The sequence below is a fragment of the Miniopterus schreibersii genome, assembly GCF_964146895.1.
Source record: "Miniopterus schreibersii genome assembly, chromosome: 20".
Taxonomy (NCBI): Eukaryota; Metazoa; Chordata; class Mammalia; order Chiroptera; family Miniopteridae; genus Miniopterus; species Miniopterus schreibersii.
The window spans coordinates 27,394,238-27,420,212 of NC_138122.1; the positions used below are offsets into that span (position 1 = coordinate 27,394,238).

Sequence of the window (25,975 nt, forward strand, 5' to 3'; positions counted from 1 at the left end):
TGCTGGATGTTTCCCCTGTGCTGGAGGCTTTGGCAGTGCCACACGTGTGTCCTTACCTGACCTGCGGGCAGGTTATCGTAGCTCCGCCTGCAGGTGGAGGCCGGGTCCCAGCTGATGTGGAGGAGCGGGTCTGGGCGGTGCAGCCGAGGTCTCCCCCCTGAATGACCCGTGCTGGGGCCTGGCTCCCTGGCTGGGTCAGGTGTAGCAGAGCAATGGAGCAGTTAGAGAGAGATGGCCCAGCCACCTGCTCCGAGACCAGTGCACAGCGATGCCACGCTGGGGGAGACACGGGAACATACTGATGGGGACTGCGGGGACACCCGGGCGGAGGCAGGGTGTGTGTAAGGACTACGCAGGGGGCCTGCGTGATACCGGCCGCCGCGCTCAGCTCCACATGGATCACACACACCTTCAGTCTCGGCCGTTTTTCCGTCTATTTGTGACAAGTCAACTGAAGAGTAGTGTTAAGTTGTGTCCCACGTCAGCCAGCGTGTGCGTTGAGCATGGTTCTCACCTTTACCCCCCTCAAGAGAGAAGAGATGACAGGACGCGCCCGCGCGAGAGCCAGAGGAAGGGCTCGAGGCCAGGAGGCCGTGCAGCACGTGGGCGCCGCCGCGGTGAGTGCCCCCCCCCCAGTTTCTCACCACGACCCCCTCGGCCACCCTGTCCTGTTGCTCACCCCCCGCCCCCGAGGCAGGTTTGAAAGTGTGTCTGGGGAAGGAGGTGGGAGCCCACAGGAGGGTCGGGCCCAGCTCCTGGGCGTCAGCAGCGGCTCTTGACCCTCGTTGGCGACCTTTCTTGGCGCCGTGTCTCTGTGGTAAAGACTGGATGACTGAGACCGGCTTGGGTCGGGTGCCTTAGACTAGTTAGTCTGTCTCCTCCCTGTGACCTCTTGACATAAGACAACGCTCCTCCCTGTTTGCACGGAACAGAGTCAGCAGCCCGGGTACAGTCAGCCCCGACCACAGCAGCCGCTGTCCGAGGGGGACTTGGTTGGCCGTGGACGACAGCGAGGACCAGCAGGAGCAACAGCCAAGTCACCAGGTGAAGGGACAGTGAAGAGAGTGTGTCAGACGCGAGCCGGCCGCCCGTGTTCAAACCCTGAATGAAGGGCTCAGTGGTCCTTTGAGGTTCACGGGGACATCCTCTCCCCCCAGGGGTGCAGCCTGCTGTGGGTGGGGGTGCCCCGGGTCCCTCCTCCCTGGAGAGGACAGGGCTGGCCGTCACAGCCAGTGGGTCAGACACCAGGTCTGGTTCCAGACGTGTGCTCGTCGCTGCAAATGGAATTATCTGGATGAGTGACGTAAGATTCTCAAATGGCGGCGGTTTGGTTTTTGTGTAGAACAAACAGCCACGTCCCCGTGGGACTCGTGTGAGGACGTCGCGCTCTCTCTGTGGGTGGTGGGACACGGCTGCTTGTACGTGGGGCAGAGGCACATGGTTGCCCGGAAACAGCTGATTTTTTTTTTTTAATTCAGATTTTTCAGGGGAAAGTTCAAATCCAGCCCTTCTGACCTGCTGTTGCTCTCAGGTCGGAGGCTCGCAGGTGGGACTCGGGGCCTGGCCCCTTAGTGGGATTACTCGGTCCAGGCCATGGGCACTAGGGACTGAGGCCTTGGGATGAACAGTTCGGGGAGGGAGACAGACGCGGACAGTGACCCCTGAAGGGCCCTTACGGAGCCCGGGGTCATGAGGTGCAGCAGCAGCGTGTCAGCAGTCACAGTGCCGGCTCCACTCGCCCCTCCTGTGAGGTCTGTCGTCCTCAGTTGCTCAGTGAAGACTTGGGGCTCCTGGGCGATGCTCCCATGGTCGGTCCTTCTGGACCCACCGCTGTGTTTAGGCCCCTGGTCTCTGTGCTTCTGTCCACAAGCCGGTGGCCGGAGCTGGCCCTGCTGCCCGTGGTCGGGGGAGCTGGGCTTGCTCCAGGCCTGGCTCCGTGTGACTCGGGTGTGTGGTTCTCGTGCTTCCTCTCTTTAAGAACTCCAGATCTCTGCCGGCTTTCAGGAGCTGTCACTCGCAGAGCGAGGAGGTCGTCGCCGGGACTTCCATGATCTCGGTGTGAACACGAGACAGAACATCGACCATGTTAAAGAATCAAAGACAGGTGGGTTACAACGCGGTTCCTGAGCTGACCTGCAGGTGCTGGGACAGAGGGAGCCAAGTCCCACGTGCTGGCTGGTGCACTTGTGTCCACACTGCCCTAGAGACCAGGCCTGCGGGGCGGGGCCCTGCCCGCTCTGCCACCACCCCTTCCCCTGCAGGACCCTGGTGAGGTAGGTCTGGTTGGCCCAGTTGTAAATCAGTCTGAGGAGGATTCATTTCTGAGTGGTGCCCATAGGGATGACACGGATGGATGGGAGTCCCCGGGTCAGGCGTCACCTGCCCTCTGCCTTCTGCTTGCAGGGCCGGGTCTGCCTGGCCGCAGGAAGGGGTCCGGGTCAGAAGGGCGTGGCGCTCGCTGACTGGGCGGCACCTGCTCCCACAGGCTCCTCGGGCATCATCGTGAGGCTGAGCACCAACCACTTCCGGCTGACGTCCCGTCCCCAGTGGGCCCTGTACCAGTACCACATTGACTACAACCCGCTGATGGAGGCCCGCAGGCTCCGCTCGGCTCTGCTGTTCCAGCATGAAGATCTGATCGGACGGTGTCATGCCTTCGATGGGACGATATTATTTTTACCCAAGAGGCTACAGCACAAGGTTACTTAACATGCTGGGATGGGAGAGGGCGGAAGGTGGGGTTTCCCTTCATCACAAAACTGTGGCAGTCCCAGAAGCTCTTATGGAGCCCCACGTGTCCTGACAGGACCTGAGACACCTCGAGGTGCTGGGTCACTACTGTCACCCTCAGTCGGCCGAGGGGCCCGGTGGTCGGGTGCAGCCCACACAGCTGCTCGCCCCTGCGCACAGCCACTGTTTTGTGTTTTCGTTTGGGAGCATTTCTGTGCTGCTCACTCTCGCCGTGAGGAGGGCTAGTGTCCCTCCACCGTCCACAGCCCGCTCCCCTCTGCATCAGGTGACAGAAGTGTTCAGTCAGACCCGGAACGGGGAGCATGTGAAGATAACCATCACCTTGACCAACGAGCTCCCGCCCACGTCGCCCACCTGCCTGCAGTTCTACAACATCATTTTCAGGAGGTGCGTCGGCATTTCCCAAAGGTTCACTAAGAAAGATTTGAAACATCCCAGGAAGTGGGAAGACCGGTACGGAGACTGCCCGGGGACTGACCGCACACGGGGGTTAGGGTCACGCCCCTCTGAACCGCGTGGCTCTGAGGTGCGGCTGGCTGCTCTGAAACCCACCGTCAGCTCCGAGCAGGCCCTTCTGGCTTCAGCTCCCTGTGTTGATGTCTGATTTTTCAAATGCTCTTTGAATTGTGTTAAGAACACCCCCCACTCTCAGCTTCCCCAGCTCTGTTCCTCTCCCCATGGTGGGCTCGGCTCAGGGACAGGGCGGGGTCCATGCAGGTTGCTTGTTTCAACATGGGAGACACACTGTGTGCTCTCAGCACAGACACCACATCCCCCTGGGTGGGAAGCAGGCTGGGTGGGGCTGACATCTGCCTGAGGACATGAGGACATGGGGACATGGGGACGTGAGGATACTGAAGTGTAACACTGGGTTTGTAAGTCTCCTCTTCAAGCTGATCCTAAGATATCTGCCACTGACCCTGGGACGTTGGTTTGTGGGTACTTGTTTTGAATTAATGTAATGAGTAGGCAGATTTTTCTGTATACGAGGGGTTGGCAGACTTTCCGTGATAAATGTTCAGGCTTGTGGGGTCCCAGCCATGGAGCCCACGTCAGTGGGAGCTCGTGCCTGGGCTCCACTACAGCTTTCCTGATGGGCACTGGCATTGGAATTTCATATACTCCATGTGTCTTTTCATTTTTCCAACCTTCAGAGAATAGCTGTAAAAAGCTATTCTCTGCCCCTCAGCCAAACAAAACCCAGCAGGGAGGCTGGATCTGGTCCGAGGGGGCCTCAGTCTGCCGGCCCCTGCACTGAGCCACGCGTGTGGCAACTATAGTGTCCGGGACGCTCGCAGTGCTCGCTCCTCTGTCTGACCTTTCCCTCCCCAGGCTTTTGAAGATCATGAATCTGCAACAAATCGGACGGAATTATTACAACCCTAGTGACCCGATTGACATTCCCAATCACAGGTGTGTTTGAGGTGGAAGGTGCCCATCCCTTAGGCTTAACCACAGACCGAGGGTCAGGTTTCCTCGGTGGCTGTGAGTGGTGCCGTCACGGGGAGTGCACGTTGAACTTGGCTCGAGTGGTAGAGGAGACATCCCAGAATACTTGGATTTAAAATCACAGGTATGTAGCCACGCGTGGCTGGGGAGGCTCACAGCCGTCTCACGCCAAGTGTGTATCTGCTCCCAGGTAGTAACGTCCTTCAGCCAATGATGCCGGCTTCAGAAGGCGGGGCGTCGGGGGGCAGCCCAGGGGTTTGGTTTAGTGTAATAACGAGATTCGAGATGCGTCCGGTTAGACTGGCACCTTCCCAAATGTAGGCCAGGACGCGGAATACGTTGGTAAAGTCGCGGAATTGTCACGAAAGAGCATCGTGAAGATCTGGGAGAGACAGGGCCCTGGGGCCTTGCGAAACCCCGGGGAAGAGGGACTGAGCCGCCCGAGGCGCGGGCCGGCCGTGCCGACCGTGTGGGTTGTGTGCAGGTTGGTGATCTGGCCGGGCTTCACGACCTCCATCCTGCAGTACGAGAACAACATCATGCTGTGCACGGACGTCAGCCACAAGGTGCTGCGCAGCGAGACGGTGCTCGACTTCATGTTCAGCCTGTACCAGCAGACGGAGGAGCACAGGTTCCAGGAGCAGGTCTCCAAGGAGCTCATCGGCCTCATCGTGCTCACCAAGTACGGCCGCCGTCCCGTCACCGCGGGCAGCCGCCCGGCACGCTGGGGGGCCCCCTGTGAGGGACAGGCAGACCCCTAATGACTTGTCCCGAGCAGCGGCCGGGCCCTTCCCATCCGCCCCGCGGAGTCGGCAAGAAGTTCGTTCTTTCCGTGACGTGCATGTCACCGGGTGACCGGGCATTTCGGTTTCTAGTTTTTACTGTACCTCAAATACCAGTAGACGCACCTGTCCCCAGGTATAACAACAAAACGTACAGAGTGGACGACATCGACTGGGACCAGAACCCAAACAGCACCTTCAAGAAGGCGGACGGCTCGGAAGTGAGCTTCCTGGAGTACTACAGGAAGGTGCGGCGCGGCCTGGGCCCGGGGCGGCCCGAGCGGCCTCGGGGGAGTTCTCTCGGCGCGTCTGGGGCAGTCGCCGTGAGGCGTGTTTGTGAGGCGGGCCCCCAGGCCACGCCGGGCGAGACGGGCCGTCCAGGTTCCCTGCAGCAGAACCGAGGGCCGCATTTGAACCTGAGCGTCCGGCGGGCGGGCAGGTGGGGGGTGAACCCTGCGGGTGGACTGCTGGCCATACTGCCCCTTGTTCTGTCCTCGGTGTTCTTTAACCTCTCCCGGGGGTGGGCTAGGGTCCGAGCCCTCGCCCCCACCGTGCTCTGCGCGTCTGGGTCGGCTCTGGCCTGGCGGCGTGCACGGAGCGTCCGGCTGCCCGGCGCAGGCACCTTGGGCACTGGCCGACCCGACTCCTGTCCTGTGAAGACGACGCCAGCTTCTGGCACCGTAATCACTAAACTGAAGAAACATCAGAGGCAAACACAGTGAGAAAAACCAATTCCTGACCAGAAGGAAAAAACCTACCCCGGAGTGCGAGGGGCAGTCGCTCGGGCTGCACCTGTCGGCTTGGCTGCCTTGGGCTGCGCGCTTGGTCTCAGACGCCTGCTGCCCGAGGGCTTTGCCCCCCCCGCCCACGGGCCCTTTCCCCTCCCTCAGCTGCCTCAGTTTCCCTTTCTCCTGCCTTCTGACCCACGTTCAAGCTTTTCTTCCAGCTGAAGGGACTAAGTGCCCTCCCGCTACTCCTCTGTCTTGTTGACGCACGTGGCCCCTGCGTGCTGAGGCGGCCTGCCTGCTGGTCCTTGTCTGTCACTCCCGGCCGTCTGTCCATCCTGGGCCCCCTGTCGGACGCTCTGTGCTGGGCTCTGGCTCTTGGGCTTAGAGCTCAGCCCAGATGATTCCTGAGGAGACGGCCTCCCGGCACCCGGCTGCTGCATCCACTCTTTAAACAGCCCTGAGCCTGCCGCGTCAGGGAAGCCGCCTCCTGCGTCGTGACCCTTTCTCTCCCGACAGCAATACAACCAGGAGATCACGGACCTGAAGCAGCCGGTGCTGGTCAGCCAGCCCAAGAGGAGGCGGGGCCCGGGCGGCGTCCTGCCTGGCCCGGCCATGCTCATCCCCGAGCTCTGCTACCTCACAGGTGTGCGCTCGGTCACCGGGAAGGAACCGTGGCCTCTCCCCGTCTGGTGACAGCAGCCAGAGCTGTGTCACTCTCCACCTGTCCCAGGAAACCCCGAAAGCGGCTGTCCCCTCAAAGTGCTGTCACTTGTCACCATCTCACACTCCAGACATGGAGCCGTGACTCCCGTCTCTCTAAACACACACCTTTTCCGTGTCTCACTTAAAGGCCTCACTGATAAAATGCGTAACGATTTTAACGTGATGAAGGACCTGGCCGTGCACACGAGGCTCACCCCGGAGCAGAGGCAGCGCGAGGTGGGGCGGCTCATCGACTACATCCACAAGTGAGCCCCGCGCGGGCGGGACTGCTGCGGGCCCGGGCTAAGCGAGGGAATGAGAGACTTGGGGCCCTTCTGGTTCCTCCGGTGGGAACAGGTGCCAACACAAGTGGGGGGTTGGACAGTCCTGTTCTCTGTGGAACATCAGGGGCTGGTTTACCTGGAGGGAGAGTCTGGGCCTCAGCGGTTTGTGACGGGTCTGGGGAAGGGCGTGTGGGCGCGGAGGGCAGACCCAGGGACGGCCGAGGGACGGCCGAGGCGGGGGACGGGTGTCTGTGCGTCTGCCTTGCTGCCGCCTGCCGCCTGCTGATGTGTGAGCATTCCCTTGGCAGAGATGACAATGTGCAGAGGGAGCTCCGGGACTGGGGCTTGAGCTTCGACTCCAACCTGCTGTCCTTCTCGGGGAGGGTCCTGCAGGCCGAGAAGATCCACCAGGGCGGGAAGACGGTGAGGCCCCTCGCTGGGTCCCCAAGTCGGGCGGGGGCTTCCTGTCCTCACCTTCCTCCACCTGCCAACACCCGAGCAGAGGCCGCAGCTGTGTGGACGCTCAGAGAGCAGGAGCTGAGTGTGGCCCTCAGTCCCACAAAGAGCACCTTGCGCTTTGTTAATAACCTGGGTCCCCTGTGGTGGGGGGGTAATAAGCGTCTCCTGGGCTGATGCTGAGTCACCACTGAGGGAGGGTTACTGGGGGCTCCAGTAGCTTGGCTCCTTCCTCCGGACCCTCTGTGGGGAGACGTGTGCAGAGGCTGGTGCCTCTCCAGGAGGGAGCCGGGCCCTTCCCTCCCTCCCTCCGCGTGTGACGAGGCAGCACAGGGGCCCGTGAGCTCCGTTCTGACTGAAGCTGTGTCTGTTCCCCGAGCAGCAGGCAGGACACAGTGCTGGCCCTCCGAGCCCTGTCGCCGGTCACTGTGCTGTCTGTGCCGGCGTGTGCCTTGCCGTCCAGGCCACAGCCTGCTTCCTGTATCTGACCCCAGGCAGGCGCTTGCCTTCAAAGCCGAGCCTCTGTCTTTATTGTGAGGGGAGCGACACTCGTCCTCCTGAGGTGCTAGGAAAGGTAGCAGAGACGGCAGCTGGAGCACGAGAGGCGGTGGTTAATGTGAACGTATCTTAAATGCTGCTGCTTCTGTCCCTCAGGGACACTTGCACATCTTTCCCCACTGAGATCCCCAGGCCTTCCCTGCTGCCCACATGTAAGCGGCTGCAGTGGGATCAGAACAGCTGGGTTCCTGGTGACAGAGGCTCGACCCCGGAGCTCACATGGACTCAGTGTCTCTCACTCACTCCTAGTTCGAGTACAACCCACAGTTTGCAGACTGGTCCAAGGAGACACGTGGCGCACCCCTGATCAGCGTGAAGCCCCTGGATAACTGGCTGCTGATCTACACGCGCAGGAACTATGAGGCGGCCAACTCCCTGATACAGAACCTGTTCAAGGTCACGCCCGCCATGGGCATCCAGATGAAGAAGGCGATAATGTAGGCGCATTGGGCCGCTCCCCCTCTGAAGGGGATCAGGAGACATGGGAGGGCAGGGGGCTCCCAGGGCACGAAAGTGTTAGAAACATCCTGGGTGATCTTAGTGAAAAGACAGATACGGGCCCACGTCCTGTGGGTGCAGACGCTTGTGAGTGACTGGGGGGGGGACGGGCAGGGCTGCTGTGTGGGGTTAGAAACGGCGATGCCCTGTCATTCTTTTCTCAATCGGCCCCCGCATTCCCATCTAGGATTGAAGTGGACGACAGGACGGAAGCCTATCTGAGAGTCCTGCAGCAGAAGGTCACATCCGACACCCAGATAGTAAGTAGTAACCGACCGCAGCAGCTGCCCGGGAATGACTTGTGTAAGAGGGGCGTTTGGAAATCTTAGAGCTGGAGTTCACTCTCCACATGTTATCACTCCATTCCCAAACTTGCCACAAAATGTTTGACCTTCAGAAGGTCGCTGAGTTAACACTGGCTCTAGTTTGGGCGCCTGGGAGCTTGTCATGCACTGAGAAGGAACAGAGAACAAAGCTGCCTTGAACTCACTTGGACTCAAGAGGCTTTAATTCTAGAAATTTGGGGGACGTGGGGCACAAGAGTACAGCTCAGCACTAGTGCTAGGCACAGTGTGATTAATGAGGTGGCCCAGGCAGAGCTCATGGTAACAGCACATCCTGAGGGATAGACTGGCCTCATCTAAATGCCCCCTCTCTAGCCCTTCATCTCCTCCCTGAGGCCTGGCAGCTTGCTGTTCTGTTATCCAGGGTAATGAGACGGAGACTCATGGGTGGGAAAGGGACTTTGCTGGGGGCTATTGAAAAGGGGGTAAGAATCAGGGATGTAAATTGGGGAATCCCTGAGGAGTTAAAGCTGGATTTGGCTCCAGAACTTAAACATGGAGCCCAGAATGTGGGTAAGCAGGTTTATCTTCCAGCTTTACTGAGATACAGTTGACATACAACATGGATTGTTTGAAGTGTACAGCGTGTGCTGTGAAGTGAAACATTGTTTAAGTTTGAAGTGTGCAGTGTGTGTGCTGTGAAGTGAAACGTTAAGTTTGAAGTGTGCAGTGTGTGTGCTGTGAAGTGAAACATTGTTTAAGTTTGAAGTGTGCAGTGTGTGTGCTGTGAAGTGAAACATTGTTTAAGTTTGAAGTGTGCAGTGTGTGTGCTGTGAAGTGAAACATTGTTTAAGTTTGAAGTGTGCAGTGTGTGTGCTGTGAAGTGAAACATTGTTTAAGTTTGAAGTGTGCAGTGTGTGTGCTGTGAAGTGGTCCCACAGCAGGTCAGCCAGCACCTCCACCAGCTCGCATGGTCCCCGCCACATGTGCTGGAAACACTGAGGAGCAGGCCTGGCAGCAGCTTCCAGGCTCATGCATGGTGTTGGTGACTGGTTGCCACACTGTCCCTAGATCCCAGTGTTGGTCATCTCATAACTGGGCGTCAGTGCCCTGGACCGGCACCTCCTGTGCCAGGTGGGCTGTGCTGCTACCATTCTGGACATTCTGGAAATGTCCTAGTTTGACCAGGTTCTCAAACCAGAGCTTTAAAAGGTTAAAAGCCATGATCCTGGGGGGACACTTACAGGGACCGTGCGTAACTGAAAACAGTTTTAGAAGCTCTTCCATTTGTCCTCTGTGAGTTACCCTTACTTGTCCTGCCCTCTTCCCTGCCCCTTGGTTATTCCTGTCTGGTCACCGGGTGTGTTTAACTGGCTCCCTCGTGCAGTGGTACCAGCTTTGAGCTGTCCACCCAGCACCTTTGTCAGCATCTGTCACTCATCTGAGGGTAATGAATAGAAATAAAGGTTATCGCCAGACTTGCCAGCTGTGTGGCAGAGACGGGGGTAAACTAAATGCTGTCCTGTCTGCCCCGTGTGTGGTCTCCTGTTGTCTTCCTGTACTTCTTCAGTCTATTAATTCCCTGTAATGAGGCGTCTCTTTTTAGGTTGTCTGTCTGCTGTCGAGTAATCGGAAAGACAAGTATGATGCCATTAAAAAGTACCTGTGCACGGACTGCCCCACCCCCAGTCAGTGCGTGGTGGCACGGACCCTGGGCAAGCAGCAGACAGTCATGGCCATCGCCACGAAGATCGCCCTGCAGATGAACTGCAAGATGGGTGGCGAGCTGTGGAGGGTGGACATGCCCGTGAGTCCTCTCTACTTGTTGGGTCGGGTGCTGTTGTTGAGAATGGGTTCCCTGCTGCTTAGTGTCTGAAATGAGGGTGTTTCCACTGAAGCTGAAGCTGGTGATGATCGTCGGCATCGACTGCTACCACGACACCACGGCCGGGCGCAGGTCCATCGCGGGGTTCGTGGCGAGCATCAACGAGGGGATGACTCGGTGAGTGCGGCCAGGCACCAGAGTGGCTCTCGTGGGCCCTCAACCTGCAGCAGCCACGCTGCCTTTCAAGGGGTGTCACTGTTGTTTGTATTTGTGGGGAGGGTGCATCTCACTAAGTGACCTCTCTAGACATCTCTGTTTAGTGACATTTATTGAGCCCTGACACGTAGCGTCAAGGTTTCCTGTTGATTTATTTTGGAAAACCCACATTGGTTCACCTAGTACCTTGTGTCTTAACCTAGTGAAGTTGTTCTCGGGGCTCTTACCAGAACAAAGAGAGCTGCTGAGAGCAGGGCCATGAGGGTGTGGATATTTCTCGTCACTAGTGTGACATCTCAGGGCCTTGTGCTTTGTAGGAGTGAGGTCTGTGTTCACTGGCTTCTCCAGAGGACGGGGGGCATGACCTCCACGTGTGGCCTGGGGTCTCTCTCCTCAAAGTGGGATTAGAGGGTTGATTTCTCAGGACAGAGAACCCCATCTGTGGTGTCTGTCCGTTGCTTACCTTTCACTGCTGTCTGGGGTTCCACGGAGTGTTTAGAGACATGAGCAGGTGTTGTTGCAGAGGCTGGAGCTCTGAATTGCCAGAGCAGAGTAAGCATTGACCAGGGGAGAGGGGCAGCTGCCTCCTGACCTTGGCTCTTCTCTTTGGGCAGCTGGTTCTCTCGCTGTGTGTTTCAAGACCGGGGACAGGAGCTGGTGGACGGGCTCAAAGTCTGCCTGCAAGGTCAGCCCCCACCCTGCACTGCCCCGGGCTCTGCAAGAGTACTCTGAAGCCCATGCAGGGACTGGGTGGGAGCCCATCTGGCCATGTGGACTCACGTGCTGTCTGGCTCTGTCCCAGCCGCGCTGCGGGCCTGGAATACATGCAATGAGTACATGCCGAGCCGCATCATCGTGTACCGCGACGGCGTGGGCGACGGGCAACTGAAGACACTGGTTAACTACGAGGTGCCGCAGTTCCTGGACTGCCTCAAGTCCGTGGGCCGTGGCTACAAGTGAGCGCTGCCTGTCACACAGCACCTGTTCATGCCTGAGACCACACCTGGGAGCACCTGGGAGGTGCGGGGGGGGAGGGGACAGTTTCCTGTGGAGGGTGTCCTGGGGGGGCTGCAGATGTGTGTCCTGCACCCGTTGTCCTTGGCCACCTTCCCACCTAGAGCCGTGGCATGCAGGGCTTGCCACCACCCCCTGGCCCACCCATGACCCGAGGGCATGGCAGTAAGTACCGAACCTGCCACAGAGTGAGGCCCTGGGTTTCCTCAGGAACCAGTCAGCGGGGTGGGTGACAAGGTTTAACTTGTCCTATCAGATGGTGGCAGGCTGGGCTCGGGACTGCTGCACTAAGAGCTTATGTCCAACAGGGCTGTGGGTGTGAGAGGGAGGATGCTTACACTTCAGGGCTGGCTGGTGAGCTCGCTCCAGCCCCGCCATGTCCGCCAGAGCCTCCAGCACCTGCCGCAACAGGGCTCTGACCCGTGATGAAGCGGAAGTTAGACTCGGAGGCCACTCCAGTCAGCTCGCCTGTCCCAGGCTCTGGAGCTCACGTCTTACTTGACATACTCGCCATGTGGGTGTGACAGGCGGGCCGCAGGCTCAGTCTGGTGACTGCACATGGGCAGGACCCGTGACTCATGGCAAGCACACAGGCCGTTTGTCTTCTGCCCACAGCTCCCTCCTATCCTCACTGAGGCCCCGACAGTGTGGGATCCCCCTTCACGGCTTGGATAGGGGTGGGGGGTGCCTTTCCATGGTGTGTGCGAAGGCCGGGACGGCGTTGCCCTGGGAAGACGACACTAAATGTAGCATCCGTGTCACCTTCCAGCCCCCGGCTGACGGTGGTTGTAGTGAAGAAACGTGTGAACGCCAGGTTTTTTGCTCAGTCTGGAGGGAGACTTCAGAACCCTCTTCCCGGAACTGTCATCGACGTGGAGGTCACCCGCCCCGAGTGGTAAGTCCCACCTGTGCTCAGGTGAAACTGTTTCCTGTTGCATCTGTGAGCAGGGTCCCTGGACCTGCTCAGCTTTAACACTTGGCTTTTCCGTTCCTGGGCTGCGTTTCTTACAAACACCAAAGTTCTCACCTAGCTCCTTGCGAGATTAAGTATCTCTGGACTGATGAAAATGGTACCAAGAAAATGAAAACACTGATGTTCTATGTTTCTTTGTATTTATATCGCTTGGTTTTTTGTGACCACTTCGTTCCCATACTGGTTCCTCGTATGTGCTTTCATGGTCTCTCTCCCTCGTAGAGGTTTGCTCTAAGTCCTTACTGAGGGACACGAGTTAGGCATGTCTTTGTTGAGTACAGTGGGGACAGCTAGAGGGGAAGGTTCTGTAGTAAAAGGGCACCTGGGGATGGCAATGCCTAAAGCTGGGCCTCCCTGTCCCCACTGCCCCACCACCTGCTGGCGTGGATGTGGCAGCGTGGACCGTGGTACACCCCCAGCAAACTTTTGCCAGGCCCAGGGCTCCCATGACCCGCACCTCCATACAAACAACACAGTACCTGAACCTTCCTCACACGGAGACGGGCCAGAGTGGGTCCTGACTGTCTGGATTTCGAGGGAGCAGGTGTGCCCTGGGGAGACCAGGTTACATTAGAGTCCGAGGTCTTTTCGCTGCAGGAGGCTCCAATCCTCTGACCCCAGCTTTCAGCAGGGAGCCTTGCATCCTGTGGTCCCTGTGTGTGTGATTCCAGGTATGACTTCTTCATTGTGAGCCAGGCGGTGAGGAGCGGCAGCGTGTCTCCCACCCACTACAATGTCATCTATGACAACAGCGGCCTGAAGCCGGACCACATCCAGAGGCTGACGTACAAGCTGTGCCACGTCTACTACAACTGGCCTGTGAGTGTCTGTGTGACGCTGGCGGGAGGCACCTCTCAGAACAGAGTGGCCGTGTCCTCAGGCTTTTCTAGCGAGTGGGAGAACGAGACTGAGTAACGGAGCTGTTTTCCTCCACTACAGGGTGTCATCCGCGTCCCCGCTCCTTGCCAGTACGCGCACAAGCTGGCTTTCCTTGTGGGCCAGAGCATCCACCGCGAGCCGAACCTGTCGCTGTCCAACCGCCTGTACTACCTCTAGCCGGGGCCAGGCATGGGGCCTCCAAGTGGCAACCTCGTGATGTTTTCCAAGCTTGTTTTTTTAACTGTTCTCTTTGTAGATGAAACTTGGGAAGGGAATTAGGAGGTCTAGAGTCTTAATTCTAACACTGCTATTAACCGACTTATTTTATAGGTAAAAATTAAGTTGTTTTCTTATAATCCTCACCCAAGGACATGTTTTCATTGATTTTTTCTTTCTAGAGAAAGGAAGGGAGAGAGAGGGAGAGACAGGGAGAGACAGAGAGGAAAGGAAGGGAGAGAGAGGGAGAGAGAGGGAGAGACAGAGAGAGAGAAGCATCGATGGGTTGCCTCCTGTTTGCACCCCAACCAGGGATCAAACCCGCAACCTAGGTATGTGCCCCGACCAGGAATGGAACCCGCCACCTTTCGGTGTATAGGCTGACGCTCCAACCACTGAGCCACACCAGCCAGGGCTAAGATTTTATGTTTTAAATTGTTTGCCTCTCAAATAGACTGAGGACTTTTGTGTTTTGAGAAAAATGTGGCTAAGATACTTTGTATTATAAACAGCCCCTAAACTGAAGCACTTTCCTGAGTGAGGAAGTGGTGCGTGTGACCCTCATTAGCCACAGTGTTGAGTGCAGAGGAGGAAGCACATGGGGGGGCAGCCAGCTCCCGTTCTCGGGGCTGTTGGGGTCTCTCCTTTCTTTACAATAAAGCTGCCATCAAATAACCTTCACCAGGCACGGGAAGGGGGAGACTTTGGAGAAACAGGCTTTTTTATGGGGGAGGGCTATGTGCTATTGGGGTTAAAAAAGATAGTTGAAAAGTTTTAAATTTTTGTCCAAAGAAACATTTTAAGACTCCTTAACAGGAGAGACTGGTAGTCTATATTAACGTTGCTATTTATTTTGTTTGCAACTGGAACATCATTCTGTTTGTCGTAATAAAATTGACGTGATTGTCACCTTACTTGGATCACAGTGGTTTGTGTTCACTGAAAGCATCTGCCCCTTTCCACTCCCTGCATCTTCACACTGCTGGAGGGCCGTCCGTCAGGAGGACACTCCCTTCCTAAGGCCGACCGGGAGCCACCATGACCTCAGGTCACAGAGCCTTCCACCCGGAGCTGCTTCCACAGCGTCAGTGGTGAGGGGGTGTCCAGAGCTGCGAGCACAGGCAGCCCGGTGTCTGCATCTGGGTGAAGCGTGCGGCTGTGATGACTGCGGGGCTCCCTGTGTGTAGGCGTCATCTGGACAGTCTGTGGAGAGTGGCTGGAAGTCGTGTAGCCGTCTACCAGTGGAACGAATGTAAACGTTGTACAGGAGCCACTGGGTGGGGATTCAGTTCAGTGCAGTTGCTGTGCTGCTATCGCTGTACGTGGTCTTGTGCAGTAAATACCTTTTGGATTTAGCCTTAACAGTGGGAATGAAAACCTTTTACGTTTCCTTTCAGTTCTCCAAGCTAAGTGTCGTAACAGCATCCTTGGCTCTTAGTCCAGGTTCCCTAACCTGTGTGATTTGAGCATCAAAAGAAAACAGGTGAAGTTTCAGAAGAATGTCAGAGGCAGCACTCGGAGACAACACGGTCGCAGGACTGGAACCAGTGGGCGACTGGTCAGGTGGCTGGAAAAGGCTGATTTGAGGCCTTGGTTTTGTTTTGATCCTCACCTGAGAATGCTTTTACTGATATATATATATATATTTTTTTTTTTAGAGGAAGAAACAGCGATGTGAGAGGAGCATTGATCGGTTGCCTCCTACACGAGCCCCAACGGGATCAAACCCACCACCCGGGTGCGTGCGCTGATGGGAACGAAGCCTGCCACAGCATGTTGGTTTTACTCTTATCAGGATGAACACTACTATTGGGAGGATTTTACTGTGATTAAGGCTTTCAGGGGACGCCTCGGCGTGAGAAGTGTGTTCCGCTGTGTGCGGTGGGTGCAGCTCTCCATTCACCGAGGGGAAGTGTTGCCGAGGCGGCTGGAGCCCGTCAGGCTTTGGGTGGATGAGTGTTTCCCATGCACGAGAAATGCTGACTCGGGCTAATAGCCTGCTTTTGCCATATTGGGTTGTCGCCAGTGTGAGTGTGACGGCATTTTATGAGAGACCCCCAAAACATGGGCCAGACTACTTTAGGGAAAAAAAGGAGCTCCCAGGAAAGTGAGGTTACAGTTTGCCTGGTCCAGCTTGGAGAGCTTGTTGTGCTGCTGTGGTTGAGTGTTTAAAACAACACAGACGAGGTAGCATCATATAAAATAACAGACTTTATTTCTAGAAAATATTTGACACTAACCGTCCACATGCACACACCCACACAGCCCTAAACCACACAGGTCCTTTCCTTTAACACATCTACCACACAGATTATGTTACAGTTGACAACACAGCTCTGAAGACAATGGGGAAAGCTCTGTCATTCATTTATAAACCTCCCATAAATTACAAAAGAAAGGCAGTCAGAAAAGTCTGTATAAATAGTAAAAACAACTTCCAAGTGGATGGGAATTAGAAAAGAGTAACCATCGAGTGCACCTGCCCGCAACTTGCATGTCTTTTGCTCGAGGGCCAAGGGACAAACTGACACGGGTGTTGTGCTGTGGCTGGGCGTGGTGGGAGGGCTTTCTCTCGTGGGTGCTGTCGCTATCTGTGCCTGTGTCTGGCATTTCAACAAAGAATGAAAGGAACAGAAATCCATATGCCACAAGTAACACTGAGAGCGATGGGGATGGGCCGTGTCAGCTTTCTGGCAGGTGGCTGGGGCTGTGACCAGTTATGTCTCCTGCTCTGAGTGACATAAGTAAACATTGTCTGTGTCGCCCGCCTGCTGTGAAAGACACAGGGCAGGGGGTCTTCCCGCTCTCGGCCTGGACCTGGGTGTGAGCCCTGTCTGTGTGTGGGGGAGACACGGACGCACTACACAGACGCATGGACAGGAAGTTTATTAGACAGTACAAACCACTGTGCGGTAATAAGGCAGAACATCAGGGCGGTTCAGCTAGGAGTTCAGACCAGAGTTAAATTGAGTTACGCAGAATGAGGCAAGCATTTGAAGAGCGAGGAGGGTGGGGACTGCTCCTTTAGGGGCGGGTGACAAGTGCACAAAGACGGGTCCCGGGTGGGCTGGATCTGCCAGGCCTGGCCTGTCGGGTGGGGCCTCCCGTCTGGCCTGAGGCAGTGAGAGCCACCTAGGCCGAGCCAGAGCCGAGGGAGGCGCCAGCCAGGCCCTCTCAGGTGCTCTGGTGGGTGGAGGAGCAGAGCTGTCTCTGCTGTGGGGCCGGGGTTTGGGGAGCGCTGGAGTCATGGGAGCCCTGGTTTGGAGTGAGACTCGCAGGTCGGAGGTGGTCCGCAGCTCCTGACTCACTTCACGGCGCCCAGCTTTTTCAGCAGCCTCTTGCCTTTGAAAAGCAGCCCCTTTTTCTTTCTCGAGGACATTTCCCTGCCTCTCCCAGGACTACCAGTACCCACAGATGACGCAGGTGACCCCGAATGGAGATGGGCTGTGGGGGATGGCGCTCTCCTTGCTGTACCTGACCCCTCAGGAGGAACCTAGTAGGTACAGTGTAACAGTTTATTGAGTGTGTCAGCGCCAACACAACCAAGCCACGCGGCCACATCGCACGCCCGGCCCACCACATGGGGAGGAAGGTGTTTTCTTTCAAGTATTAACGTGCCAGGAGCAACAGCCCCCCCCCCCCCCGCCCCAGTGCCTCTGAGACTCGAGCAAGACAGCTAGAAGATCACTTCCTTTGCAAATTAAGACCAAAAGTGGAGGGGAAAGCTAAATTAAGTGGACAGTGAAACTGGCCGAGTACCCATCTGTAATCTCAAAAGCAACGTTCTTAAAGGGAACTGTCTTTGAAAGCTACTTGGGTCTGTAACCCTGGGGGTCAACTGTGTTCCTGGGTTAGAAACACTGGAGATGGCACACCGGTTGAAAGAAAAAAAACTAAAATGAACCTTAATTACAATCAAAGAAAGCTTAAAGGCCCTCAGTGTATGCTGACGTTACGCACACATAACTGGTGATGGAGTTTTGTCAGTCATGAGCACAGGACAGACTGGGAGCAGCTGAGCTCACCGGTGCCTGTGGCCCCGCGCCTGGCGGGATGTGGGACCATCCCCCGCTGCCTGACCTGCCAGAGCAAGCCGCCTCCCAGGGAGTATGCAGCGTTCAGCAGGCAAAGGCGACCAGCCAAGGGCTTCAAGCTTGCTTGGATTTAAAATTGAGGTCTAACGCTAATGAAAAACACCTCGTCACGCATCCCAAAGTCACCTGAAGACACCACGGCCTCATCTAAGGCGGTCATTGGAGCTGCGTGTCTCAACTCGGTATTGCATTGCTCGGCCACCTCACTGCCTCTCCCCACTGTCTGTGCTCTGAGGAGAGGCTCAGCTCTCATAAAGAGAGGTGCAGGGGCAAGGGAGACATGCCCGGTCCTCAGCCGGCAGGGCAGCGGGAGGCGACGCCCAGTCAGCCCTGCTCACTGCCCAGCCTCCTGATCTCCAGTCCCGATTTTTTAAAGTGAATCTGTGGTAAACATTGATGAGGTTGTGCTTTTCCAGGAGTGGCTAACAATGCAATACGCAGCTCCGCTAGGAATGGACATCGTAACTCTATGTAAACAAACAGCCTCAAGAAATATGTTCCCAGTGTCGGCCTTTCAGCATCCTCCCCGTGAGTAGGAGATGATCGTGAAAGACAGTTTCTCTCACTACACGTTCAGTTGCTTTACAACTGAGACAAATGGTTTTGAGACATATTTCTTTCTTAGCCCACAGTGAACCTTACGTCACCACGTGAGTCGTGAGGGAGCTTAGGTGGTGTGTTACAGTATCTTCAGTTGCTCACTTACGTGAAGGCTACAGTGCCTGATTAGGGTGTGAAATGAACACTCTTCTTCTGTTTCCAAGCAGATGAGCAAAGAAATAAAAATATATATATAAAAATATAATATAGAAAAACTCGCAGTGATGAAGTAAAATAAAAATGAGACACTAAACACGAATGTCATCTGATCGTTAGATACGCTCTCGGAGTTCTCTGATCCCTGTGGGGAGGCCTGACGCCCTCGAGTCTAAGGACAAGCAGCCCCTCTCCCTCTGCATCAGACCAAGTGTGTGTCTGTCACGTGAGGGGAGGCCCTCGTGAGTAAAGGCTGGTTGATGGGCATTGAAAGGGTCATTTTTTTGTGAAATAAACAAGATTTAGAAGTAAGCATTTTTAGGCACGAGCCCCATGGAAGGGTGGAGGAAACACTCAGGGTGACGCTTTCGGCCCAAGACATGAGAACAACAAAGACTGTGTGAGAGTGTAGGTGGCGGTGGCAGGGCCCTAGATGCGCTGGGGACAGCTGCTTACCCGTTTGGCCTTGGCGCGGGCCGGCGTGTCATGTACAGGGTGGGACGGGGCATCAGACAGATAGACTTCCACATCATCAGGCACTTCTTCCAGGAAGTTCGAAGGCACGAGGCCTTTCTGCCCATTGAGCTCCCCCTAAAACATGGTGAGCAGGAGGCCCCCTTACTCCACATCCCATGAGCTCACTTCCCCTCAGCTAGGAACAGCCCGGAGGACAGCGTGGGGCGCTTCATTCCGGTTCAAAGCGGGTGCAACTGGAAGGGACTCCAGTGTTTCCAAACTACCCCGATCGATCCAGAAAATGACCTCGGCCACCTCCCCTGACTTGGCCTGTGGGGCGGAGCAGAGGACTATGATTTGTCCTGGAGCCTCGGTGGCTCTTAGCACCAGGCTCGCTTGGGGCCTCTCCTGGGACCCTCTCAGTCCTGGGACCTCAGAGTCTCTCCATCACTAGGTGGGGGCGGGGTGGAGAACAGGTGGTGAGTTAACCAGCAGCAAGGCCCGGTGTCTAGGCCTGTTCAGCCACCTGTTAGCATCCTCCTCATACACCACTACGTTCTCACTATAAAAATCCAGACACCGAGGGGACCACTGCTTCAGGCTGGTACGTATCCTTCCATTGACAAGTGTCTATAGGGTCATGGACTGCAGGCCCAGCTGCCATCCAGACCAAGAGGGTCACAGTCCACTGTGTCATTTCTTCCCTACCCCCAACGCCAACTTGCCCCACAAGTGCCCAAAACCAAGTCCCAGGCCCCGTGGGAGTCTGTTCTCTGTTCCCAGGCCCCTCCTGCACCAGAATTAAAACCACCGGCGCACAGGCAATACAAGAAGGCCCCCTGCAGGAGGGGGTCTAGGAGGTTAGCATCCATACTATGTGAAGAACACCTACATCTCAACCAAAAAACCACCAATGAAAAGGGGGCAAAGGACTCAAATAGACATTTCTCCAAAAAGGCACGGGAAGGCCAACAGCTTGTGGAAAGGTGATCAGCCAGCATCTAAGCGTTAGGGAGACGCAGAGCCGAAACACAGGCCCCGCCTCACTCCCCTGCGACGGCCACTACCAAAAACCAAACCAAATGTTTACGAAGAGGGAAACTGCCGGTGAAGGCATGGAGGACTTGGAGGCCTGGCGCAGCCACTGTGGGAAGGCAGCCAGGCGGTTCCTCAAGCACAAGTACAGCCACCCTACAGCCCCGCATGTCCATTCCTGGACATACACCCCGAGAGAGGACAGACAGCACAAACCAGGCATAGCAGGTGAGCAAGATGGCGCATCTCGCCGCTTGAAAAACTTACATAGTAAAACCCGTCCTCGTCGATTTCACCGAAGACAGAGATGATGTCTCCCGTGCAAAAGGTGAGCTCAGCCTGGAGAGAGACGGAGGCGGCAGTGAGCAGCCTTGCCCTGTACCACCACTTTCTCAAAAGAGCTTTGTGGTTTCTCCCGTCATCTCCGTTCCTGTCATTTTGGTTATTATTAACCTTCTCCTTCAGCCCAGAGGCAGAGAGGTCACGGAGCTGAGAGGGCTCTGCGCGCGGCCTCTCAGAAATAGCCGCACTGGAAAGCAGGCCACCCCAGGAAAGCGCTGCGGTGCCCGGTTCCGGCCAGAATTCATCCCGGCCACGGCCCACCTATGGTCCTAATGCCCGCCAGGTGCTTAATCTTTAGCACCTGGGTGTCAGGGAGCTATTCCAGCAGCTAAGGCTCTTTACGTAAACACCTCCCGCTGAGTCTGAGACTGTGCTCAATTACTAATGAAAAGCCTACTTCCCTGCCCATGGGGCTGGGATGGGCAGACCAGTCTGGTACCAGTGTCAGAAAATGTGAAAGTGGGGGGTCCCTGTCAAAGGCCTGCCAGGCATCACACACAAGTCAAGCCTGCCAGCGCCCTTCCAGTGGGGCCGGCCCACTGGGCCGCCAGGCACCGCCGACACTGGGTGAGCGGGTGCTGACGCACCCGTCGTCTAAGAAATTTAGTGGCCCCACCGGGTGGAAGCCTAACCTTTCCTTTCCGGAGGCCACCCCTTCAGTTTGCGAGACACCAAACCACGCAGGGCCTGGCACTGAGCCCCGCCGTCCACCCGGCCGTGGGCGTGGGGCTGGCCCTGTAGCCGAGCCGCACGGAGACCACTGGGCCCACACCGGTGCTGGCCGCCCACTGCCCTGGGAGCCGCGCGGGGGGGGCGCAGGAGACGGCTGGGGTCAGGGGGGTCACGGGGTCACGCGCTCTGCGGGAGACAGCGAGGGACAGGCGGTACCTCCACGTCGATGTTGGGCGAGCTCTCCCTCGGGTCGTAGTCGTACAAGGCCACCATCCTGCGCGTGGACACCGCGTGCTGCCGGCCCCCTCTTCTGCTCCTCTCTACTGACCACGGGGAGAAAAGGCCACGTGACCATCGCACAGGAGCGGGGCCCCGTCACGTGGCAGGGGGCCCGAGGTGGCCGCCACCAGGCTCGGGTGGGGTGCTGGGCGTGGTCTGCGCCCGGAACACGGAGCGCGCTGTCGCGGGGCGGGGCTGGGCCCCGGGCCGCGGGACAGGCCAGTCACGACGCGCCCCGAGTCGCGCTCACAGCGCGGCGCCGCCAGGAGCGGGAGGGCCGTCGGGCGGGCGCCGTACCTACTTTCTCCACGGGCGTGCTGAGCGGCAGGAAGCCCTGTCGGAGCAGCTGGCCCATCAGCTCCTCGTCGTCCGCGTGGATCTCGGAGACCATGTTGCAGGGAATGAGGCCGAGCCGCGCGCACGTCTCCCCGCGGTAGAAGCCGTCGGCGTCCTTGTCCCCGTAAACCTGGGGCCACAGAGAGGCCGAGGCCCGGTGAGCAGCTGGCCCGGAACTGCGTCACCCGCTTACAGTGTGCCGATTGGCCGGCTCAGGATCACACCACCCGCTTACAGTGTGCCGATTGGCCGGCTCAGGATCACACCACCCGCTTACAGTGCGCGGACTGGCTGGCTCGGAATTGCGTCACCCGCTGTATGCTGATTGGCTGGCTCAGGATCACACCACCCGCTTAGTGTGCTGATTGGCTGGCTCAGGATCACACCACCCACTTAGTGCGCTGATTGGCTGGCTCAGAACGCCACCACCCGCTTACAGTGCTGTGACTGGCTGGCTCAGAATTACGTCTCCCGCTTGCAGTGTGCTGACTGGCTGGCTGAGAGATGGGTCACCCTGCTGTCAGCGCGGTCCTATGGGGGGCAGTGGCCCCCAGACGCCCTCAGTGGGACGCAGCGGATTGTGTCACGTGCTCAACTACGCCGCGGGCCGCCGCGAGGGCACAGTCCTGGGCCAGGCCGGGGGAGCAGCTGGGGCACCCGCTGGGCGCACGGGGCAGTCGCGGCGGGAGCGGAGGCGCCCACCCCGCGGAGGGCGGGCGGCAGCGCTGTCAGCCGCTCTGCAGTGTCCACAGCAGGCGCTGCGCGCACGACCTCGGGGCGCCCTCCCCTCCCAGGCCCGCCCGCGGGGCGCCCACCTCGATGACCTGCCCCTGCCAGGCCCCCCGCGGGGCGCCCACCTTGATGACCTGCCCCTCCTTGAAGGGCAGCTCCTCCTCCGCGGCGTCGGGGTTCGGGGACATGCTGAGCGGGTCGTAGTCGAACAGGGCGACGAAGATGCGCGCGGGGAGCTCCTCGGCGCCGGGGTCGGTCTCGGACTCCTCGTAGAAGTCGGGGGAGAGCCGATCGCCGCCGGCGCGGTCCTCTGGGGGTGGGAGGCATACGGGCCGCGCTGGGCACCCCCGCCGGACCCCCGGGGCCCGGACACGCTCGCTTCGCCCGGTTTAAAGGCCTGTGGCTGGCGCGTGGGCGCAGACGGCCGCCTCGACCCGAGGTGTGCAAAGCGGACACCCTCAGCCGGGACCCGAATGGACACAGGACCGAGCTCCCTCCCGCGGGCAGCCCCGCCCCGCGCTGCTGGACGTCCCGCGCCCTGCTGGTCCCCCTGCGGCCACACTGGGCCAGAGGCCCGTCTCCACGACGGGCGAGCCAGAGCCCACCCGGGGCTTCGAATGCATTTGTGCATGAGCCACAGGGGGACGGAGCGGGACGCAGTGACCCAGCTGTTCACGCCGCTCCAAGCAGCCGAGGGCAAGAGCTGCAGCCCCCACTAGCGAGCGCGGCTCCCACCCATCCCAGCTGCAGGCGGTGATTCTTTCTGAAATCTCAGTGTCAGTGCACAGCCGACACTCGACAGGCTGCAGCCGCGCATCCAGACCGTCTGTGCCGCCTAGGGGAGTGTCCGCCTAGGGGAGTGTCCGCCTAGGGGAGTGTCCGCCTAGGGGAGTGTGCGCAAGGAGAGGGAGAGCCAGCACCATCACCTGCTGGCGGATCGCAAGGTCCCATCACTGGGGAAGCAAACGAGGAGAGCTCCAGCCGGGAGGAGGGGGCAGGTTGGGACAGAGCAGCCAGCGCTCGGTGACCAGCACGCAGCCCATGAGGCGGGACAACGGTGTCACAGGTGTGTGGAAAGACACAACCAAGCCGTTGGCTTCTGTCACCAGCAGAAACATTTAGCTGGAAAATTGAAAGCACCCGAGCTGGAGGAAAGGCTGATGTTCCGAGTGCCGGGAGCTGCTGACCTTATTGGAACTGGGACCTTTTCAGGACGCTCGGTCAGCTCAGAGGGCAGTAAGCTACCTTCTGCGAGGCAGCAAAACCTGAACAGCAGCCTCTTCCGTTTCTTCACACGGATTCTAGTTTTGTTTACAGTGAATGGCAAGAGCTCGTGTGTTTTCTAGTTTCCAACATTATCTAAATAGTGTGTCTCCTCGTTTTTGGTGCCTGCTGAGCGTGATTCACTTTTGTCTTCTGAAAATATAACAGGACGTTCGATGTGAGGATGCTTATTAATAGGTTTTGTTTATCTTGTGCCTTTTCTGCCACCTTTTTGCCACAACTGACAGCTTTCTGTACTTAGATGAAAATGCTTTTCCCAGTCATTTTCTTAAATGTTTAGATTGAGGACTGAGCAGTCACGTGCTCTGTGGCTGAAAGACAAAAGAGGCACTAACCGATGGACGGGACCACCCCCGGCCGGGTCCGATGAGGGCCAGTGCCGCCCTGGGGAAACCTCCGGCCCACGCGATCCCCACGATCCCCACGATCCGCCCGTCCTGCAGACGCTGGGTTTCCTAAAATCTGAAGACAAAGCACCAAAGTCATAAGTCTTGCCAGCCCTGGGGACACAAGAATCAAGTCAGCAGCCAAATCAACTTAATTTAGAAGCAGAAGCTGTAAAGGCAACTAAACTTAGCTTTTAACTGAAAGGTTAGCTGAATGGCCTGGAAGACAAAGCTGCTCGCCCCAGGCACCCCAACTTCCACAGCAGAGTTGCTTTTCAACACCTGGGGAGGAGGGGGAGGGAAATAATTCCTTGGGGGGCACCTTTGTGTTGCTGCTCCTGCTGCAGAAGCCAGAAATTCTGACCGAAAGTGAGAACGGCTTCCCTACGACTCATTGCCCCGATGGCCCCTTTGACCTCGTACAACCCTGACCTACAGGTCCTCCTCCAACGATCACAACTTGGAAAAACGCTGCGTGGCCACGGTCCCACTGGGACAAAGCTGTATGTGAGGTTATGGAAGATTCAAAGACAGACGTTTCTGGGTGTTTGAAACTCTGAAAACACGGGTCACATTTGGGGCTGACCTGAAGGACTGTCCTGCGTGGATGTGCCTCTAGCACGCTGAAGGTGAGCAGCGTGTCAGAGGATCAGGGAAAGCCTCCGGCTCCCTGGGAAGTAGTTTGAGTCGGGAAATTCTCAGGGACCCAGGGAAGGAACGGCGCTTCTGGGTTCCGGAGATAAGAGGGCTTGTTACAGGCGGGCACAGGCTGTGGGGTCCCCAGTGAAGTGTGGGGTGTGGGCTAGAGCCCTCTTGTGGACAGATCGCAAACTGCACGGGCTGAGGGCCCGGCCTGGGCGGCCTGAGACGGACCTAGGAGCAAACGCTCGGGGAGAGCGCAGTGCGGGGATGAATGAAGCTCCCCGCAGCCTAGAGCTGGTGATGGAAAAAGCAGCCTCAGAACTGGATGCAGGGGGTTAAGAAAAGCCTCTGGAGACTATGCTAAAATGGGTCTTCGACAATCGCTTTTTTTCTTTTCCGATTTCGGATGAAGGCCAGACAGCAACAACCAACACAAAAGCACAAGAGGAAAGCTTCCAATACCGGTCGTCATAAATCGGCCCCTACGTTCGTTTCTAAAAAGCCTGTGTTGTCAGGCTCGCAGGTGATCAGTTCAGCTAACCCTTAATTAAAATTTAGATTCAGTTGTCCTTTAACTGAAGCAGCCACAGTCATCGCTGATTGGGGGGGAGGGAATCATCATTCGAAAGCAAAATAAAGGAACCTTCAGCATGGTGAAAGGACCGGGAAGCAATGGGCAGTAAACCAAGCGCATGGAGGACGAGGGTAGGCGGCCGAGTCCCGGGAGCACCGACATAAAGAGGCGCAGGGAAGGATGCAGACGGGTTGGTCTGGCAAGCGGAGGCGAGGAGGGCTCACGTCACACACCAAGGGGCCGTCTGCGACCCGGGGAGGTGCCTGTGCGTGTTGGGCGGTCGCCCTACTGTGGGGCGTTTTTGTGCTTTTCTTCCAGACTTCGGGACCCATGGGCTGGTCCCAGCCATACTTCCTGGGGGCGGACCTCTCCGGGCTCGGGCGGGCGTCGTCATTCCTGAGGGCGGGGCCTGTGTCCACCTGCTCCCCAAAGTCCTCTTCGATGCTGGTCTGCCGGGTCAGCGTCCGCCGCCTGGCCAGCAGGGGCCTGAGGCTCCTACAGGGACAGAGCCCGGGGCCTGGGCTGCCCGAGGTGGCTGTGTTCCTGAAACTGACCCGCGGGCCCTCTTCTTCACTCCCACAGTCCAGGCCGCTGTCTGGGCTCCTGGTGGCTGAGCGGCTGACCCGACAGCCTCTGTCTTCATGAAGGAAGTCCTCGGCGTGGGGGCCTGCTGCAGGGCCCTTGGGTTTCGCGGGGAACCAGGAGCTCTGCGGAGCCTCGTGTCCCCTGCAGGGCCGGGCGGGCCTGGCCTCCCAGGCCCTGGACGAGCACC

The 25,975-nt window shown here is 57.7% G+C and overlaps 2 protein-coding genes across 18 annotated transcripts in view; one reads left to right on the top strand and one right to left on the bottom strand.

Moving 5' to 3' along the window:
• Nucleotides 1–539: 539 nt before the first annotated feature.
• On the top strand, nucleotides 540–13,576 carry PIWIL1 (piwi like RNA-mediated gene silencing 1; the record flags this gene model as incomplete). The annotated part of the gene is made up of 20 exons (XM_081123264.1): nucleotides 540–617; nucleotides 933–1,044; nucleotides 1,979–2,104; nucleotides 2,486–2,700; nucleotides 3,017–3,138; nucleotides 4,084–4,164; nucleotides 4,685–4,882; nucleotides 5,119–5,230; nucleotides 6,227–6,353; nucleotides 6,561–6,678; nucleotides 7,005–7,119; nucleotides 7,960–8,147; nucleotides 8,396–8,468; nucleotides 10,099–10,299; nucleotides 10,391–10,494; nucleotides 11,148–11,218; nucleotides 11,336–11,489; nucleotides 12,317–12,442; nucleotides 13,192–13,339; nucleotides 13,460–13,576. The coding sequence occupies 20 exons, from the start codon at nucleotides 540–542 to the stop codon at nucleotides 13,574–13,576; spliced, it is 2,586 nt and encodes an 861-aa protein (XP_080979390.1).
• Nucleotides 13,577–15,804: 2,228 nt separating this feature from the next.
• The window catches only part of RIMBP2 (RIMS binding protein 2), a 63,518-nt gene continuing 53,347 nt past the window's right edge, over nucleotides 15,805–25,975 (bottom strand). For 6 of the 17 annotated variants that reach the window (XM_081123143.1, XM_081123145.1, XM_081123142.1 and 3 more), the window contains 7 exons: nucleotides 23,937–24,063; nucleotides 22,443–22,627; nucleotides 21,547–21,715; nucleotides 21,187–21,293; nucleotides 20,224–20,295; nucleotides 18,922–19,056; nucleotides 15,805–17,108 (listed from right to left, as the gene is read on the bottom strand). In XM_081123143.1, coding sequence (XP_080979269.1) covers nucleotides 16,920–17,108; nucleotides 18,922–19,056; nucleotides 20,224–20,295; nucleotides 21,187–21,293; nucleotides 21,547–21,715; nucleotides 22,443–22,627; nucleotides 23,937–24,063 — 984 coding nt within the window. In that variant the 3' untranslated portion in view covers nucleotides 15,805–16,919. Of the gene's footprint in view, nucleotides 17,109–18,415; nucleotides 18,463–18,921; nucleotides 19,057–20,223; nucleotides 20,296–21,186; nucleotides 21,294–21,546; nucleotides 21,716–22,442; nucleotides 22,628–23,936; nucleotides 24,064–25,975 lie in introns of those variants that run through there. The other 11 variants (XM_081123144.1, XM_081123140.1, XM_081123139.1 and 8 more) reach the window with 6 other exon arrangements.